The 19,448-nt window shown below is 39.7% G+C and overlaps 1 protein-coding gene across 1 annotated transcript in view; it reads left to right on the forward strand.

The window, feature by feature from the left end:
* Positions 1-8,152, forward strand: part of LOC109819949 (pleiotropic drug resistance protein 3-like) — a 34,013-nt gene extending 25,861 nt beyond the window's left edge. The window contains exons 22-24 of the mRNA XM_020385956.1: positions 791-962; positions 1,054-1,308; positions 7,130-8,152. Coding sequence (XP_020241545.1) covers positions 791-962; positions 1,054-1,308; positions 7,130-7,396 — 694 coding nt within the window. The 3' untranslated portion in view covers positions 7,397-8,152. The remainder of the gene's footprint in view (positions 1-790; positions 963-1,053; positions 1,309-7,129) is intronic.

The following is a 19,448-nucleotide window of genomic DNA, read 5'->3' on the forward strand; positions in this document are numbered from 1 at the left end:
TCATTTAGAATACAAGTACAGGTTGACTATGTCTGCTAAAGCTGAATTTACGCTATTCAAGTATTAAAACTACAAGGTAAGAACCTTAACAGACATGGATGTAAATAAAAAGAAAGTTTAAGGTAAAAAATTCTTTGTTAGCGTCTGTTAATCTCATTCTGAGTTATTGACCATTGTAAGTTAATGGCGGGTAATGTTCTTTACTTTCGTTTCACCCATCAGGAGATGATGTTTCTGGAACTTGTGAACAATCAACTTCTGAAAAGCTAAGCTTTATTGATAAGTGAATTATAGATGACGAAAATATCACATTACTTGCATATCATTCTTGAGAAAATGAATATAGAATTAAATCAGGCTTGAACTTTTGAAGTGATAAATTACACAATATAACCCAAATTTTTGGTCTCTGGAAGGAAATTTACAATTATTATCTTCCTTAGAGGCAAGCATGATCCAGAAAAAAAATAAAAATAAAACTAATTTTCAAATACAAGCTGAGTTTTGTGTGCTACCTAATCAGACAGTCAAGACAAATAAGAAACGAAAGAATATTGTAAAATGTTAATCAGTGCTTTGACTTGGGCATAACTCCTCTCATATCTAGACTTGAGGAGTCATCTAATATAGGTATATAAACAATAATGTCAAGAACTAAAGCAGTCCTGATAATAATTCTCTGCATTGAACATATTTCACAGAACAACAACATATTAAAAACTGGATTCTATTTTCAAAAAAATAATACAGAAGGTACTGATGATGTCACTGTTTGTTTTGTTTGTTGAAGAAACAACCAACAAGATCTGTTCAACATATTTGGATTGTTGTATATTACTACAAATTTCTTCGGCATAAACAATTCGTCATCAGTTTTGACGTTTGTAGCAACTGAACGCACTGTTCTCTACCGTGAAAGATATGCAGGAATGTACTCTCCATGGGCCTACTCATTTGCACAGGTTAATCAGCTCTCTTGATATTTTGTGTGTAAAATACGAATAGCCTACATGAATTTTAAGCAAGTTCTGATGTTTTCCCTATTTTCTGCAGATGGTTATTGAGATTCCTTATGTATTCATCCAAGTAGGACTGTTCATGGTCATCATATATCCAGCAATTGGGTTTTATTGGTCGGCTTATAAGTTCTTATGGTTCTTCTTCACAATGTTCTGCACATTGCTCTATTTTGTTTACCTAGGAATGTTGATTGTTTCTTTGACCCCTAATGTTCAAGTCGCTTCAATATTGCAATCTCCCTGCTATGCCCTTTTAAATCTCTTCTCAGGCTTTATGGTCCCAAGCCCAGTAAGTGTTCCTTCACTTCTCTTAACTATTAACATGGAAGTCATTCTGTCAAGTGTCAATCCTGCTGCTAGATATTTGTTCTCAAGAACTTTTCAGTAACATACTAGTCTACTATAAATCGACTGCCAAGCTAAACCCAGTTATATTTCTTAGACAGTCTTGGATAGAATCAGTGACACAACATATTTGTAAACTAATTCTAATTCCAAAAAGCTACGTTGATTTTTTGCATGGTTTAGTGGTCAGCAAGGTTTTAAATATCGGTTATCGGGGATTTATCGGACGGTCAAAATCCTTATCGGATAGCGGAAATCGGGGATATATCGGGGATAAGTAGTATTTATCGGAGTGATATAGTGGATGATGTATATATATAATATAATAACTAAAAATGTAATCTAACCATGCTTAATAAAATATAAACATACCAAAATGTAAATAACCATGTTTAGAATCACTAACCAATTGTTGAAAGAGAAACTTGCATCTCGACCGCACGATGAAACCATTCAATTGCATAGCCTTGAAAAAAAAATATAATGTTAGTCAAAATGGAATAATAAACAAGCAAAGGATAAGATAACATCACGAATAAAGAACCATCTAGGCATGTATAATGTTAGTCAAAATGTAATAACAAACAAGCAAAGGATAAGATAACATCATGAACAAAAGCTAATCAACAATCACCCAAGTTCCAAAAACAACAAATAGTTCATAATTCTAAACATTCAAATAGCAAATCCAAAAGAAAGCAAAGCTGCAAAAGCAAAGATAACTAAATTAATCTTCATCGGAGCTAAATGTTGGAATATTATCCATTCCCTCATCTGAATCAGACTCCGAAGATTCCATGTCTTCCTCCTCATCTTCCAAAGGCTCCTTTCCCTTTGATGAAGATTCCCCGAACTTTTTCTTTCTTTTATATTGTTTTGTTCTAACACTCTTCCTCTTTTTAGGATTAGCTCCAATGAGATCTCCATATTGCCTCAAAGTAAAAGATTCCCCCGCAAACACTTCATCATCGCTCAAATCATGATGACCTCCTCTATTCTTTGTAGTCATCAACCACTCGGAGGACCTTTCTTCATCATCAAAGGCTATTAAAGGATCTCTATCCTTGTTGGAATGCTTATTCTTCAACCTTGCATTGAACTTGACGTAGACCAAATCATGCAATTTCCGATGCGTTAGTCTATTTCTCTTTTTTGTATGAATCTACAAATTAGAATCACAAAGGACAAATTAGTTTCAAATGTCATCCAATATGATTTAAAGTTAAAAAGAGCCATTACCATCTCGAATACCCGGATTATTATTAGGCTTTTTTGCTTCTCTCTTTGCAAGTTCTCTCCCGAATGATCCTCTTTGATGCTGATAATCAGAGAGTTGGTCTCCAATCTTGCCAAGCATGTCACCATCATCTGGATAGAATTTGTTCATACAATCAACAAGGCAACTCAAGAAACTTCCATCTCTTTCAATCTCCATAAGATTTGGATAGTAGAAATAAGGATTTAAATAATATCCTGCTTTATGGAGTGGTTCTTTAAGCTTGGCATCAAATCTCTTATCAATAATCTTCTCTATAAGAAGATATTTCTTCTCTTCATCCTGAAAGGCCTCTTTGATCTCCTCCTTAGCCTTCATCATGTCTCCATACACAAACCCCATTGAGGGGATTTTATCACCATCTACTCTCCTTAGAACCTTCACCAAAGGAGAAAAAACTCTAAGGGCAAGATCAACGTTGTCCCAAAACTTGTTGCTATGAATAATCTCAGTAACCTACAAATAGTCAAAAATCATAATAATCAGTAATACAATAGAATTATATATTCTAAAGCAAATGAATATTTTTAGTTATTAGTTACAAACTTTAACTTTTAAATTATATTGTACCTTTTTCCCCGCTTCTTTTGTTGAAAGCTCGCATTCCATCCATTCATTAGAGACAAACATTTGCTTCAACACTTTCTTTTTATCTCTCAATGATTCCAAAGCAAGGAAAGCTGTGGCAAATCGTGTCACCCCGGGTCTAACAAGGTCCCCACGTGCAAATTCTCTCATCACATGAAGAGATCTCGTGTGGCTATAGATGTATATCGACACAGTTCTTCCCATTGCAATTGCACTCCGAATAGGTCTTATTTTGGCTATATCGGCTAACATCAAATTAATAGTGTGTGCCGCACAAGTTGTCCAAAATATATTTGGCTTCTTAATTGCTAAGCTTTTTGCGGCTGCCATGTTATTTGAAGCTCCATCTGTGACAATTTGCACAACATTCTGTGCCCCCAACTCTTCAATTGCTTTCTCCACATAGTTGCATATATAATTTGCATCATGCTTGTCGCCCGATGCATCACATGAACCCAAAAATGCTGTTCCTCCATCTGAATGCACAACTATATTCATAATACTTCTCATCTTTCGATCACTCCAAGCATCGGTCAGTATGGAGCACCCGTTAAGTGCGCAACTCTTCTTAAATTTTTCAATGATCTCCCTTGTCTCATCCACCTCTCTCTGCAGAATAGTCTCCCTCAATTCATATGGTGTCGGAGCATCCAAGAAGGCTCCAAACTTTCCAATAGCCTGCACCATTTGTAAGAAAGAAGGAATACTTGCGGTATTAAAAGGGATGCCGGCTTCATAGAACCATCTCCCAATGTACCTGTTCACATCATCTCTTGCCTTCTTCCTATACTTGCTGTCCATCACTGGTTGTTTCATTTTTAATACTAGTTCGGCCGACTCCTCATGAGAGCGGCTCGCAAAAGCGTCCATTGGCCCTTTCGTCTTGAAGGAGGAGGATGATGAGCTTCTCTGACTCTGAGTAGATGCGGTCACACTCCCTTCATATCCCTCTTCCTCCCCTATATGAACGTCATCGAGTAAATTCTGCATTTTCAACTCCTTTGCACCCTTATTCTTCTTAGCACTATCAATGATTTCATTTACTTTTTTCTTCACATCTTCGGGGACCTTCTCACACGGCAAACAATTCCCTTTGATTCCAGCCAAGTGTTGTTTGAACCGGCTTATGCCTCCACACATAGACTGCCCACAAAACTTGCACCGAACCTTTAAAGCATCATTACCAACCCGCTCAGCATATGCCCAACAAGAATCTTTACCGGCTGGCTTTGGTGGTTTATTAGATGCTTGGCCTTCAGAAGACATTCTCCTGTCAACATGAGATAGTAAACCATAAACACAAGTTTGAAAATAAAATAGCAACACAATTACACAATTGTATATTTATTTTATTTATTTCACCACGTCATAAAATTTTATGCCTAACACTGACTTGTTCTATTTTGTTGCAGACTTGAGATCAAAATGACATCAAGATTTTAAGGAATGAAGTAAGCAACTGAGGAAGACAACTTAAAATAGCAATTGTAAACTATTTGCAAATCCAAGTTGTATATTTATTTAAGTTGTAAATTAATTGTAATTACAACTAAATTTTCTTATACAGTCTCACAAGTATTTTCTTAAAATTAATTGCAATTATTCTATAAACAACAAACAAGTCTCACAACAGAATAAGTCTCACAACAATACTCAAAATTAATTGCTCAAGTAAAAACCAATTGCTCAAAATTAATTGAAATTACAATTAAATTTGCTTATAAAGTAATTTCTTAAAATTAATTAAGAGATATTTTCTATAAACAATAAGTCTCACAACAGATTACAATCTCACAACAATTAATTATAGATTTACAGTCTCACAACAATTAATCCCACAACAATTAATTACAGATTTGCAGTCTCCACAATTAATCCCAGTAAATCAGTAATACAAGTCTGAGAAGTCTCACAACAGAAATTCTATAAGATTAAAAAGAAAAAAAATTCCTATTTGAGTAGATAATTCAACAGTCAACAGTCAGTCAGTCCTCACAAGTAGATAATATCTGTTCAAATCAAAAATCAACTTAAAAAATAGAAAACCACAGCCAGAGACGAAGGCTAGAAGAGAACGACAAAATTAAACTTAGGAAACAGCAGCAGAGAGAGAGACGAAGGCCAGAAGTGAACGAAAATGAACTTCGAAGGTGAGAAGAGATGAATGATACCTGTTCGAAGTCGAGGCGAGCGTGAAGAGGCGAGGTTCTCTGGAATTCGCGAAGGCGAGAGAGGCAGTTTAGGGTTCGCCGGAGATTCACGAAGTCGACGCGAGAGAGGAGGATTCACGAAGTCGCTGCTCGCTGGAGATTCACGAAGTCGCTGACTCGCTGCTCGCTGGAGATTCACGAAGTCGTGGTTGGCTGCTCGCTGGAGATTCACGAAGTCGCTGCTCACTGGAGAGTGGAGATTGACGAAGGCGAGAGGGGAAGAACAGCCGCCAGAGAGGAAGTCTTGGGTTTTCAGAGACGAAGTCGTGGTTAGGGCTTACCTTTTCTTTTCATTGCGAAGTCGGGTCGGGTCGGGTTTCACATCTCAAACTCAAAAACCCAGTGCTGCTCTTAGCCGATAAACCCGATAAAAATCACAGAGTTATCGGGCGATAATCTCCTTTATCGGCGGTTTATCGCCGATAATGTGCCAAAAACGATAACCGATTACAATTTCACGTTATCCTCGCGGCCAGCCCAAAAATCCGATATATCGCCGATAATACCCGATATATCGCCGATATTTAAAACACTGGTCAGAATAACTCCCTTTGAAGGATCTTTTATATTCAATCATATGCATCAGAATTCATAGGTAGTTGACTGTCTTTCAAGATTGTCATAATCAGGCAATGCTTCGCATGCTAGATGGGATCAGTTGCGTAGCTTTTTGTTAATTTCTTGCTATGGATCAATATTTTTGAGATTTCTTGACTCTCGAGTCCTAGTTGCGCAATTCTCTGGAACCCCTCAAACCGTCATACAGTCCCTAAGAAATGATTCCCGGTACATTTGTGAACCAATTCCCTTCGATGCACGAATTGGTTTCCCAAAATTGGCGTACCGCTTATAAGTATGCGGGGCGCAAAGTCATTTTAACTATACATGCAAAAGACACAATACATTATGCGCAATCGAGTAAAGAGAGGCGCACAATAGAATATATGACTTTACTATAACTAAATATCTATGTTAATAGAATGTGAAATGAAACCATGATCCTGACACAAACTATGTGAAAGGAAAAACAGAACAAAAAATAAACTCCATAAAGAAGAAGCATTTAAGCAAATTAGCTTTCTAGTTTCTAGTTGTCAACTATGGAAAAAGATAACCGCGCCCAAAAAAGAGTTACTACATGCTACTGGACCAAAGTTGGCATACCAAAGCAAGCTACCGCTACCGCCCGACCCCCCCCCAACAACAAAAAAAAAAAATCAAATCCAAATTTTCTAAATGGCAAATTGTGTACCCGAAATCGTAGCACAACCCGCTAGGTACCATGTACTGCGTAACTATGCTTTGAGGCACCTTCAGCGACCAACTTACAAGGAAAAAGGCTAAGAAGGAGAATAAAATGATGATACAACTATACAGCAAGCCAGCTTCGAGTCAAGTAAAGGCACATAACATGTTAAATATTGATTTTCCTGCTAATGATCAAAAGAATGTAATCGCTTTTCAAATTACCCTTGACTTGCATATTTTTTAATACCTTGAAGCATATATATGATAATTATGTACAATGAAATTACCAATGACGCATATGTATACCTAGAAGTTAGACATCATATTTAAAATATAATACTATTTTTTGGGTAAAGAAGCCTTAAGGATTCCTAAATCAACTTCATGCATTTTAATTTGTAGATATATAATTTTCAAATTTTTTTCTTGATGGTTCCTTGCAGCAAATTCCGAAGTGGTGGATTTGGTTTTACTATATCAACCCCATGGCCTGGACAATAAATAGCCTCTTAACTTCACAATATGGAGACGTAGACAAAGAGATAATGGTGTTCGGAGAAGTGAAATCAATTTCCTCTTTTATAAAGGATTACTTTGGGTACCACCATGATCATCAGGGATTTGTGGCTGTTATTCTCATCGCCTATCCTCTCATCTTTGGTTGTCTTTTTGCATATTGTATAGAAAAGCTAAATTTTCAAAGAAGATGAACAAGAAGCTTCTGTACCAGAAAATAAACATTTGAAATATAAAAGTAGCATGGACTTCTTACCATTTAATAGTTGTATATGCAAAATTTCATACCAAACTGCATGCATGGTTGAGCATGGTATATATATTATATATCATGCAATGCAAATATCCTACCATATATGTGATGGAAGTAATTCTCCTGTTAATGGATGCACACACACACACACTGAAGAAGAAGAAAATCTGATTTTGGTGACTTCACCACGCACCACAACTTTACTGATATATATATATATAAGAAACTGAATACAAGAACGTGCAAACGTGCAGACGTGCACAAGAAACCTGAAAAGAAAAAACAACTAACTGGAAACTATCCAACTAAATAACCAACTTAACATATTGTTGTTTTTTGTTGGCCCAATAAGTTGGCCCGTTACTCTATAGGCCCAGCTCCCCAAGACTTTTGCCCTAGCCCCTCTTATTTTCTTCTCCTACCCGATATCTCTAAATCCCCTCCGATCTCTGTGATTTGATGGCCGCCGCTTGTGAGCTCCCATCCGTAGGCCGGCTCACTCCTTCGTTTTCTTCCCTAGCTCCTCTCCCTTGTCGGCTGCCCCCATCCCTATATATGGGTAATGGGTTGGTAGTAGCTCTGGAGAGGGATGAAGAGGAAATAGAGACGGTGATGAGATTAGAGCTTGGTGCTCCTCCCCTTTGTGCGATCTCCTTTCCGGAGAGCTTTGTGCTCCTGTGAGCTTTGTGCGAACCCTCCCTTTCACCGCTGTGGGTCTCTTGAGGGCCAGACCCGTACCCGAGCTTCCCTTGGTTTCTTGGTGGTGCACTGGAGAGAGAACAGTGACTGATTTGTGCAGACTTCTGAGCCAACAACTTGAGCTCTCCTCTACTGTGTGCGATCTCCCTCCTTCTGTGAGTTTTGTGCTCCTGAGAGCTTTGTGCTCTCACCCCCTTTGTGCGACCCCCTTTGTGAGTAACTGGTGAAGGAGATCGGCGATCTCCCCTTTTGGTCCTTGGTGGTGCACGAGAGAGGAGAACGAGGACTGGTTGAGCAGGTTTCTGAGCTAATAGATAACGCAGATCCTCAACACATATGAAATAGATAAAGCTATCTTAACAAGATTAATCCAGCATTCACCCCCTTAATCTTGTTGTATTTTCTTCACATCCTTCAGACATATCTTCTCACGCAGCTCAATAAATCTTTGCCGACCAAGTGGCTTCGTCAGAACGTCGGCCAATTGATCCTCAGTCTTCACATACTCCACTTCAATTTCTTCCTTTTGAACATAGTCACGAATAAAATGATACTTGATATCAATGTGCTTGCTTCTGTCATGATGCACAGGGTTATTCGTGAGAGCAATGGCTGATTTGTTGTCTACATTGAGAACTGCTTTGACAGGTTCACCTCCCTTTATTTCACTCAACAATCGCCCAAGCCAAATACCCTGACATGCTGCTGCTGTAGCGGCCACGTATTCAGCTTCACATGAGGAGAGTGCCACCACTCTCTGCTTCTGTGATAGCCAAGTGACTAGATTTCCACCAAGGAAGTAGATAACCCTCTCACCAGCCAAGTCACTGTCGCTGTACCCAGTCAAGTGTTCCCCCAAATGCTTCTTCCTGTCATAACAACACCCAAAGTTTAGAGTGCTATGCACATACCTTAGTATTTGCTTCACGACAGTCATGTGAATCGTTGTAGGCGCTTCCATGTATCGGCTGACAACTCCAAATGAGTAAGCTAAATCAGGTCTTGTGTTAACTAGGTATCTCAGACTCCCTATGACACTTCTATACAGAAATGCATCAACTGGGGGACTAACATTCACTTTACTCATTTTAAGTCTCGGCTCCATGGGGATTTGACAGGGATTGTATTCGGCCATCCCAAGCTTCTCAAGTATCTTTAGCGCATATACTAACTGAGACAGTGTGATGGAATGTGCATTTTGCTTCACTTCAATGCCCAGGTAGTAGCTTAATAATCCAAGATCACTCATGTCAAACAGCTTCTTCATCTGTTCTTTGAACTTCGCAATGTGTTCGACACTTGACCCAGTGATAATAAGGTCATCTACATAAACACCAATCACTTGAATTTCACCCCCCAGTTCTTTCTTGTACACAGCATGCTCCATAGGACACTTGATAAACCTCAATGACTGTAAGCACTTATCAAGCTTCGAATTCCATGCTCGAGGTGCTTGACACAGTCCATATAATGCCTTCTTCAGCCTCAACACTTGTCCCTCATGTCCTTTGGCTTCAAATCCCACTGGTTGTGCTACGTACACCTCTTCCTCTAGCTCGTCGTTCAAAAATGCAGATTTTACATCCATGTGATGTACTTGCTAGTTCTCCTGTGCTGCCAATGCAATTAGGAGCCTTACAGTTTCTAACCGTGCAACTGGAGCAAACACTTCATTGAAATCTACTCCCAGTTTCTGTACATACCCCTTTGCCACAAGTCGAGCTTTATGTTTTACTATCTCTCCTTCAGGATTTTTCTTCACCTTATACACTCATTTCAAGCCAATAGCACGGTGCCCTTTTGGTAATTCTGCGAATTCCCATGTATTATTCCTCTCAATTGCTGCAATTTCTTCTGCCATGGCCTGCCTCCAATTTTCATTACTTGCTGCCTCTTCATAACTTGCTGGCTCATCAATGGACAAAAAACATAGCCCTGCTTCTTCATCCACATCAACTGTATCATTGTACACTTCTTGTAAAGAACGATACTTACGTAGTCTCTCTGAGCTTGCTGAATGATCTGCTGCCTCTTGTAACTGATCATATCCCGATGAGGAGTGAGATGCTGCCGCACCCCCAGAGGTTTGCACACCAACTAGTGTATTCTCAGTTGTATGATCAACTGTGTCTTGTACACTCCCAGTTGGCTCAGATTCATAGTGTATAGTGAACATGTCACGTGAGTGAGCTCCAAAGCTCCCTTCTCCTTGTACACAATGTTTTAAATGTCGGATATCGGGTTTATGTCGGTCGGTCAAAATTCATGTCGGATAGCGGAAATCGGGGATATATCAGGGGACATGAAAAAAATATCGGATTGCCATATCGGATAGGTTGATATAATATCATAAATGGAATTTTCACATACTTGATAATTATATTATCTAAACATATGAAAAAATACATAACTTATTGATGTTAGGATCACTAACCAATTGTAGACACCTGATTTCCGAGTCGGGTTTTTTAAACTTGACCCAATAAGCTTAAAACCGCTTTTTCTGAAATTTGGCCTATATTTCTTGGCCGCAATGGCGCCCGACATACCCGATATTTTCCGATATGTCCCGACATGACCTCAGAAACGCAATACGCATTGAAATGAAGGATATCGTGGCGGCTAGGGGATAAAACCGGACGACGCTGCTGCACCTCCAGAAGAATTCGCTGCTGCACCTCCAGAATTCGCTGCTGCACCTCCAGAAGATTTCATAGATACTGGTGTATTTTCAACATTCTCACCTGCATGATCAACCATGTTTTGTACACTCCCAGCCGGCTCATGTTCATAGTGTACGGTGAACACGTCATGTGAGTGAGCTCCAAAATATCGGCCGTCATGTCCGACATGACGGTCGATATTTAAAACACTGCTTGTATAGACTCCCAATTCCACTCCTTATCTTCCTCAAATATTGTGTCCTTGCTTACACACAATTTCTTTGCATTAGGATCATAGACCATGTATGCTTTTGAACCTGTTTCATATCCCAAGAACACCATTGGCACACTCCTATCATCCAGTTTCTTCGTGTGTGGTTTTACAGTCTTTATGTGCACTAAACTACCAAACATCCTCATGTGATGTACCTTGGGTTTGTGGCCAGTCCATTTCTCGTAAGGTGTTGCACCTTCCACACTTTTTGTCGATGTTCTGTTGAGTATATACACTGATGTCTTCACTGCTTCAGCCCAGAATTCCGATGGAACATGTTTGCTCTTTAGTAAGCTTCGAGCCATGTTCACAACAGTTTGATTTCTACGCTCGACGACACCATTTTGCTGAGGGGAATATGGTGTTGTGAGGTACCTTTTGATGCCCAGTTGCTCACAATATTCATTGAATATAATATTTGTAAACTCACCTCCCCTATCTGTCAGTAGAGCTCTGAGTTTTGAATTTGATTCCAGTTCTGCTCTTGCTTTTATCTTCTTGAAAGCAGCAAATGCTTCATCCTTGCTTCTCAAAATCTCAACCCACATGTATCTGCTGTAGTCATCTACAATCAGCATGAAATACTTATTTCCTCCTAGTGTCATTGGAGAAATTAGATCACACAGGTCACAATGCACAAGTTGAAGTGGTTTTTCAGCCCGAAAGCTTGAGTTATGGGAAAATGGTGTGCGATGTTGTTTTCCCACCACACACCCATCAAATACTTGCATTACATGATCAATGACAAGCATTCCTATCATCATTCCCTTCTTGGTCATGTTTCTTAACGCCTGGAAATTTAAACGGCCATAACGGGCATGCCACAGCCATTCAACTTCTGTTAGTTTCCCCATTAAGCACACTAAGTAAGTTGTTTTCAAATTTAGGATGTACAATCTATTTCTTGATCCTCTTACTTTCGCCAGCAACTTTCTAGCTTTATCATACACCAACAAACTTCCATCTTCTATTACAGTTTTGCATCCATTCTCATCCAGTTAGCCTAGACTCACTATATTGCTACGTAGTTTAGGTATGAAATAAACACTGGTAAAGAGTCGATGCTCACTATTATGACACTGAAAACATTACAGTGTCTTTTCCTCGAATGTTCACAACAGAGCCATCACCAAACTTGACTTTGCCAGTTACAGTTTCATCCAATTCTGAGAACCACTCCTTGCAGCCTGTCATGTGGTTGCTTGCTCCAGTGTCGAGGAACCAGCCAGAGTTGTCGTGCACCGCTTCTTCTCCTTCATTCAACTTTGGCTTCACTTTCTCCTCATAGAGCATCACTTCCTCCGTTGTCAGTTCCCTATGATTCTCACACTCACAAACTTTCATCGTCAAAAGTGCTAGTTCATCATCATCCTCTTGTGCCTCCACAAAGTGAGCCCTTTCATCCTTCTTCTTAGATCGACATTCCGAGGCAAAATGCCCATAATTTTGACAATTGTAGCACTTCACCTTGGTCTTGTGGAACTTTCTCTCACGATGATTGGACTCATTCCAGCGACCACCTTCACCGTGCCCGCGACCACGACCACGGCCACACCCACGGCCGCGGCCATGTCCACTACTATTTTCTCGTCCTTTATATGAATTGGACGAGCTCTCTCCTTCTCCTTTCGCTTGTTTTCCTTTCCACTTTGCACTCGTCAACAGGACGTGTTCTTCCTCATTGTCACCATAGCCCCGCAATCGTTCTTCATGTGTCTTAAGCGATCCGATGACCTCCTCAACTGTCATCATGTTGAGGTTGCCAAACTGTTCAATGGTGGATGCAATCTGAAGGAACTTGGAGGGGACTGCACGGAGAAGTTTCTTAACGACATAGGCCTCATCTATCTTGTCGCCCAATGCACGAATCTTGTTGACAATAGTTGTCAGCTTTGCAGCAAAATCATCCACTGTCTCCGCTTCACGCATGCGAAGACCCTCGAACTCACTTCTTATAGTTTGAATTTTTGCCTCCTTGACGCGCTCAGCGCCCATGTGCATTGTTTTCAACATCTCCCACGCCTCCTTGCCCGTCTCCTTCTCAGCCAACACGAGAAGAGTTTCCTCATTGATGGCTTGATAGATGGCTGCGAGAGCTATCTGATCTTTCCGCGTCTCTACCTCATCATTGAGGTCAGTGGGCTCAATAGCTGATACGAGTTGCCGTGCGAGCACCTTTGATCGCGGAATTATCAAATGTGGGTTGAGAAGAGGATGACAGAAACACAAGCACAATTCAGTATATGACGAAAAAAAATATCTTCTCTAGATTATGAGTATGAAAAGATTACAATCCCTCTCTCACAATCTCACTAGAATCGAGAACAAACTCTCAATTCTCACTAAACCCTAATACAATGATTAGAATCTCTATTAATTACCTCTCTGATTGTTTAGAAACCTTAAAACAATCATTTATATAGGTGTATAAACGTGGATGGCAATTTGGTAAATAACCAGACCCAAAACCAATAGGAATTCGTGTGAACAGAAACCCAAACGAACCAGAAAATCATCGATGCGTTGACTCATGACTGAGATGAGTCGTCTCGTCCGAAACTGAACAAAACTCAAAAACCAGCGATGAGTCGACTCATGACAGTCATGAGTCGACTCAACCTGGTGAGTCGACTCATGACTGTTATGAGTCGACTCACAGGCTGAAAACTGGATACTTCGATTCTTCTGCTCGTCGTCTCGTTCCACGCTTTCTCCTGCGTTCCATTGTACCGTTTGACACCTCTATTCTTATGTTATCATAAGAATCATCTATCCTCAAGCTCACATGAGGATCGCTAAGTTCCGAAGAGAAGATACACCCGTATCATGGATCCCCTCTTTAAGAACTTGAAGTCTCATTCAAGTTAGAACCTTGCTGAAGAAACTCTCGAGCTCCTCCATCTTTTCTGCACCACCTGGTCTTGCTAGGAATCCGGTCTCGACGTCCTATCGGAAACAACTCATTCGTCCCGCATCTCGTCATACTATTCGCTCTAAGTTACAATTCTTTGTCGATGGCTTTTCTGGAAGTCTAATGCACAGCGAGACAAACTTCTTGCTTGCATTCACTAATCTCTTCGATCGTGTCACCGTTCCCAAGCTTGTCTCCTTCAGAAGAGATGCCGAACGAAATATGAATTTTTCACCATCCTTAGTGAAGGTGTACTTCTGAGCCCGCCTCTCGTAGATCGCATAACTATCTCATAAGTACGGATTGCCCAGTATAATCTGACAAACATCCAATGGAACGACGTCGCATGTGACCTTGTCAATATACGACTCGTGGAGCATAAATCTGACAGTGTATTGATCAACTACACTCAGTTTCTCCTCCTTCTGAATCCATCCCAATAGATAGGGCTTCGGATGCTTGACCGTCTTCAAATCCAGCTTCTGTACCAATGTCTCGGATATCAAATTCTTTTCGCTACCCGAATCAACAATGGCATCAACCAAACTGGTCTTTACTTGCAACTTAAGAACAAAGAGTTGCTCTATCGGGTCGTCGTCCTCTTTTGTGGTCTGCTTCCCCGTCATAAGGTTAAGATTGTTGTTGGGCTCTGTCATCCCCGGGACTTCTTTCGGACCTTGAGCTATCATGTATGTCTTTTTCTTCTCCTTCTTCTTTAACCCTCTTGGCTTGAGATGAGGATACTTCTCTCAGCACCGATCAGCTGTGTGTCATGTCTTCTCGTAGTGACTACAAATCAGCCTTGCCTTCCCTGGATCACCCTTCTTCTTCTCCTCCTTAGATTGAGAACCACTAGACTCGTCTCTCGTCTGTTTGGAGTCTCCCTTAGCCTCGTTGTCCTTCTTTTGCTTGCCCTCGAGGGCAATAGCCTTCACGCCTTCTTTTGCTTGCCCTCGAGGGCAATAGCCTTCACGCTCGCCTCTGCAATTGATTCCATCGTGAATAGCTTCATCTCCTTTCGCACGCTCGCCTCTGCAATTGATTCCATCGTGAATAGCTTCATCTCCTTTCGGATGTAATCGCTCAATCCTGCCATATACTTCATAAACACGAAATATTCCTCTGTCGTAATGTTGAGGACCATCGCCTGCTGCTGAAACTCCGTAGTGTATTCTTGAACGGTTTGATTGACCCTTTAGCGTAAGTCATACCACTTGTATTAACGTTCTTCAAGGAATCCCACCGGGTAGAACTGCTTCCTCAGTAACTCCTTGAACTTGTTCCACGACACCGCTTTTTTCTTCTGCTTACAGTAGGATTTCTACCACGTCAACGCGTGCCCTGAAAGCTTTAAAGTCGCGAACACAATCTTCTCTTTCGACGAATAGCCATAAAGAGTAAAATACGTCTCCATCCGTTCGATCCAGTTATCAAGTCTCTCGACGTCAACACTCCCATCATAAACAGGAATCTCCACCTTGAAGTTAATCTTCAGGTTCTGATAAGAATTCTTACCCCCATTGATGCAATACAGTCTTAACAGTCTCCTTCTCCTCGTCGGAATCTGAATCTACTCTCCATATCGGACTCAATAATTTTTTTCGAAGAAGATTCACTTTGTTTGCCACCTCCATGGATAAGACTGACGAGTTGTGTAAGAGTCGAACCTATCGTCTCGATCTGCTTCTCCAATGCATCAATCCTCGCTGAATTATCTCCTTCAACCATTTTCTTCTTCCTTAAAACCTGAACTCCTTCCAATAAAATAAGGATCTCACCAAGCTTCTTGTATTAGGATCGAGTAAGGATCATACACAGGATGCCCCTTCACCGGATCTGATGCTTTGATACCAACTTGTTACGAGTTACCGTGCGAGCACCTTTGATCGCGGAATTATCAAAAGTGGGTTGAGAAGAGGATGACAGAAACACAAGCACAATTCAGTATATGACGAAGGAAAATACCTTCTCTAGATTATGAGTATGAAAAGATTACAATCCCTCTCTCACAATCTCACTAGAATCGAGAACAAACTCTCAATTCTCACTAAACTCTAATACAATGATTAGAATCTCTCTTAATTACCTCACTGATTGTTTAGAAACCCTAAAACAATCCTTTATATAAGTGTACAAATGTGGATGACAATTTGGTAAATAACCAGACCCAAAACCAACAAGAATTCGTGTGAACAGAAACTCAAACGAATCAGAAAACCATCGATGAGTCGACTCATGACTGAGATGAGTCGACTCGTCCGAAACTGGACAAAACTTAAAAACCAGCGATGAGTCGACTCATGACAGTCATGAGTCGACTCAACCTGATGAGTCGACTCATGACTGTTATGAGTCGACTCACAGGCTAAAAACTGGATACTTTGATTCTTCTGCTCGTCGTCTCGTTCCACGCTTTCTCCTACGTTCCCTTGTACTATTTGACATCTCTATTCTCATGTTATCATAAGAAGTATCTATCCTCAAGCTCCCATGAGGATCACTAAGTTCCGAAGAGAAGATACACCCGTATCAATAGCGTCTCATACGCCTTGTGCACGCATATACGCCTTCATCTTGAGCGCTCATGCTGAGTAGTTGCTCTTCGTGAGCAGCGGATACTGAAGAGAAACTGACCCGTCTCTTCCATTTGTCTTCAATGTCACTGTACTGCCGGTTCCGCTGCTCGATGGTGATGCATCCGCCGGCATAATCTTTGGCATCCAATCCTAACCTTGCTCTGATACCAAATGATGGAAGTAATTCTCCTGTTAATGGATGCACACACACACACACAGAAGAAGAAGAAAATCTGATTTTGGTGACTTCACCACGCACCACAACTTTACTGATATATATATATATAACAAAATGAATACAAGAACGTGCAAACGTGCAGACGTGCACAAGAAACCTGAAAAGAAAAAATAACTAACTTGAAACTAACCAACTAAATAACCAACTAACTTAACATATGAAATAGATAAAGCTATCTTAACAAGATTAATCCAGCAATATGAATGATACACAAGCTATTTTCCAAAGGATACATGTCCTCCATCTTATCACATAAGAAAAGCATACCCAACTGTACATCTGGATATAACTAACAACGTTGTGATTGCTCGCGATATCTAGTCATAGATGCATAAAATGAGAAATGTTTGATCTTGCACCTTTGTATGTCGGACATACTACCTTAAGTCTGCCAACTAAATCAGCCTTCTTCTCGATTTGAATGATGCACCATCTAGATATCACAGTACCAAAATGGCCCCAAGGAACACCATCCCGAAACTCACTGAAGCATGATTAGAGTAATTTGAAGTTTGAAGCTACTCTATACTGAAAAAAATAAAGAGACTTACAACAATGGCTAAGTCAACTATCAATAAAACAAATCATCCGTACAATCCCGATCGAGGATGATTATCACTGATTCAGTGTCTTCACCGGCAAGTTATGCCTTAGACCATATGTTGACTTACTTCGGTTTTCAGAAAATTGTATAACCCATAAGTGGGCTGCATTTTGTTACTAATCAGGGTCTGGAGAACAAATTCAGATGAATCTTCCCCCTCTCCTAGGGGAGACGCAATTCAAACTTCAAACTGTAACAATGATGGCAACGCACAATCGAACATAAAAACGAACCGTGTTAATGGAATCTTTAAACATTTTTTTACCCTTTCCCCTTCCCTAGTGGTGACACAATTCGAACTTCAAACTATAACAATGTTTTGGGGGGGGAAACCCCTTGAAAAATAGGGCTTTTTTAAACATACATACAACGTGACAACAGAATGAGAATGAGGAGTAAAAATTGCAGTATGATGGTAAGATAGAGAAATAAACAAGAGGTTTTGCACGATCAAGGAAAGAATTTACCACGGTAGGTCATTGGGTGAGAGAAATTGAAAAGGCCCTCGCTATTACAAAGCAACGAGGGGGTGGAAAGTTCAGAGGAGATCATAGAACGAGCACAGTCTTGGGGCATAGTCCCACATCGGTTAAAATGAGGAGATCGTGGAGGTGCTAGTCCATATAAAAGCTAGCCTTGACTTCGTTGAAAATCACGCAGCTGCGCGGTGAGCTCAGAGCGAACTATTCTTTCGCCTTTTACTAAAGAATACCGTGCGCCCTCCGCATCAAAGCAGCATACGCCTCTTTTTGGAGGGCTGTCCTTTTTTCACAAAATAGGACCCCAACAATTCAAAGTTTAAATTCTTAAAAGCGTTACTTTGATATTTGAACGAAATGTTTTTATTCTCCCACCTTCTACTTTATGCTACCTTTGGTTACAACTTTATAATTAATGAATATAGGTATTGACAATATTTTATATCTTCCATCTTGTTATTCATGGTTATATTCATTTTTCAAAAAAAAAATCATTAAGAATAAATGATTATATTCAATTTTTATTTAAAAAATCACTGGAAATAGATGTTGGCATCAAAATTTCCCTATATTTTCTGGGATTAATTAAGTTTGAGTTGGACTAGATTAATAGTAAGTATCTAGCACGTGGATACTATCAACCCAATTTAGTTTAAACTCAAATTTGTTTTTTAAACCAAAAACTTGTTTAAAATCAAAACTCAAACCCTCTTTTTTCTGAACCTAATGATCATCTGTTTCCTTCAATTCACTTTCCATGAGAGAGAGGAACATTTATAATCTTGGAAGAGAATGATTAAATTGGGGTTAAAACGGATAGAGGGGCTAATTGGAGTAATTTATACAAATTGAGGACCAAATAGCAATTTTAACTATTGAGAACTAATTGGAAAACATAGAATTTGGTTATCTATATCATTCAATGGTGGTTAATGCATTAGATATCATTCAATGGTGGTTAATGCATTAGTTTGGGAATTGTGGATATTCTATTAATGGTGTAGATCACTCCACTCCTATAGAAATTGTTATGATAGGTCCTTATTTCTTGGTTATGAAGAAGGATTCTATCAAAACACTACATATAATGAGGTGATCTATATCATTAAGGGTGATTGGTGGGTTAGTTTGGGAATTGTGGCTACTCTATCAATGGTGTAGATCACTTCATTTCTACATGGATGGTTCTGATAAGATCCCTACAGGAATGCGGTGATCACTCCACTCCTATAATGGTGTAGATCACTTCATTTCTATAGAGATAGTTCTTGTAGTATCCCTACTCTATAAAATGGAGTGATCTATGTCATTTAGGGATGATTAGATGGTTAGGTTGAAAATTGTGGCTCTCTATAATTGGTGTAGATCACTTCACTCCTATAGGGGTAGTTCTTATAGGATCCCTATCGATTGGTTATGAATAAACTTTTATTTTGCTACATTTATATACCCTTAGATGTATAAAATTAGCACTTTGCTGCTATCACGCATTATCAAAGTTAAAAAAATATGTTCGAAAATTCTCATATGACACATATTATCAATTAGC

The sequence above is a fragment of the Asparagus officinalis genome, chromosome 8 (assembly GCF_001876935.1).
Source record: "Asparagus officinalis chromosome 8, Aspof.V1, whole genome shotgun sequence".
Taxonomy (NCBI): domain Eukaryota; kingdom Viridiplantae; phylum Streptophyta; class Magnoliopsida; order Asparagales; family Asparagaceae; genus Asparagus; species Asparagus officinalis.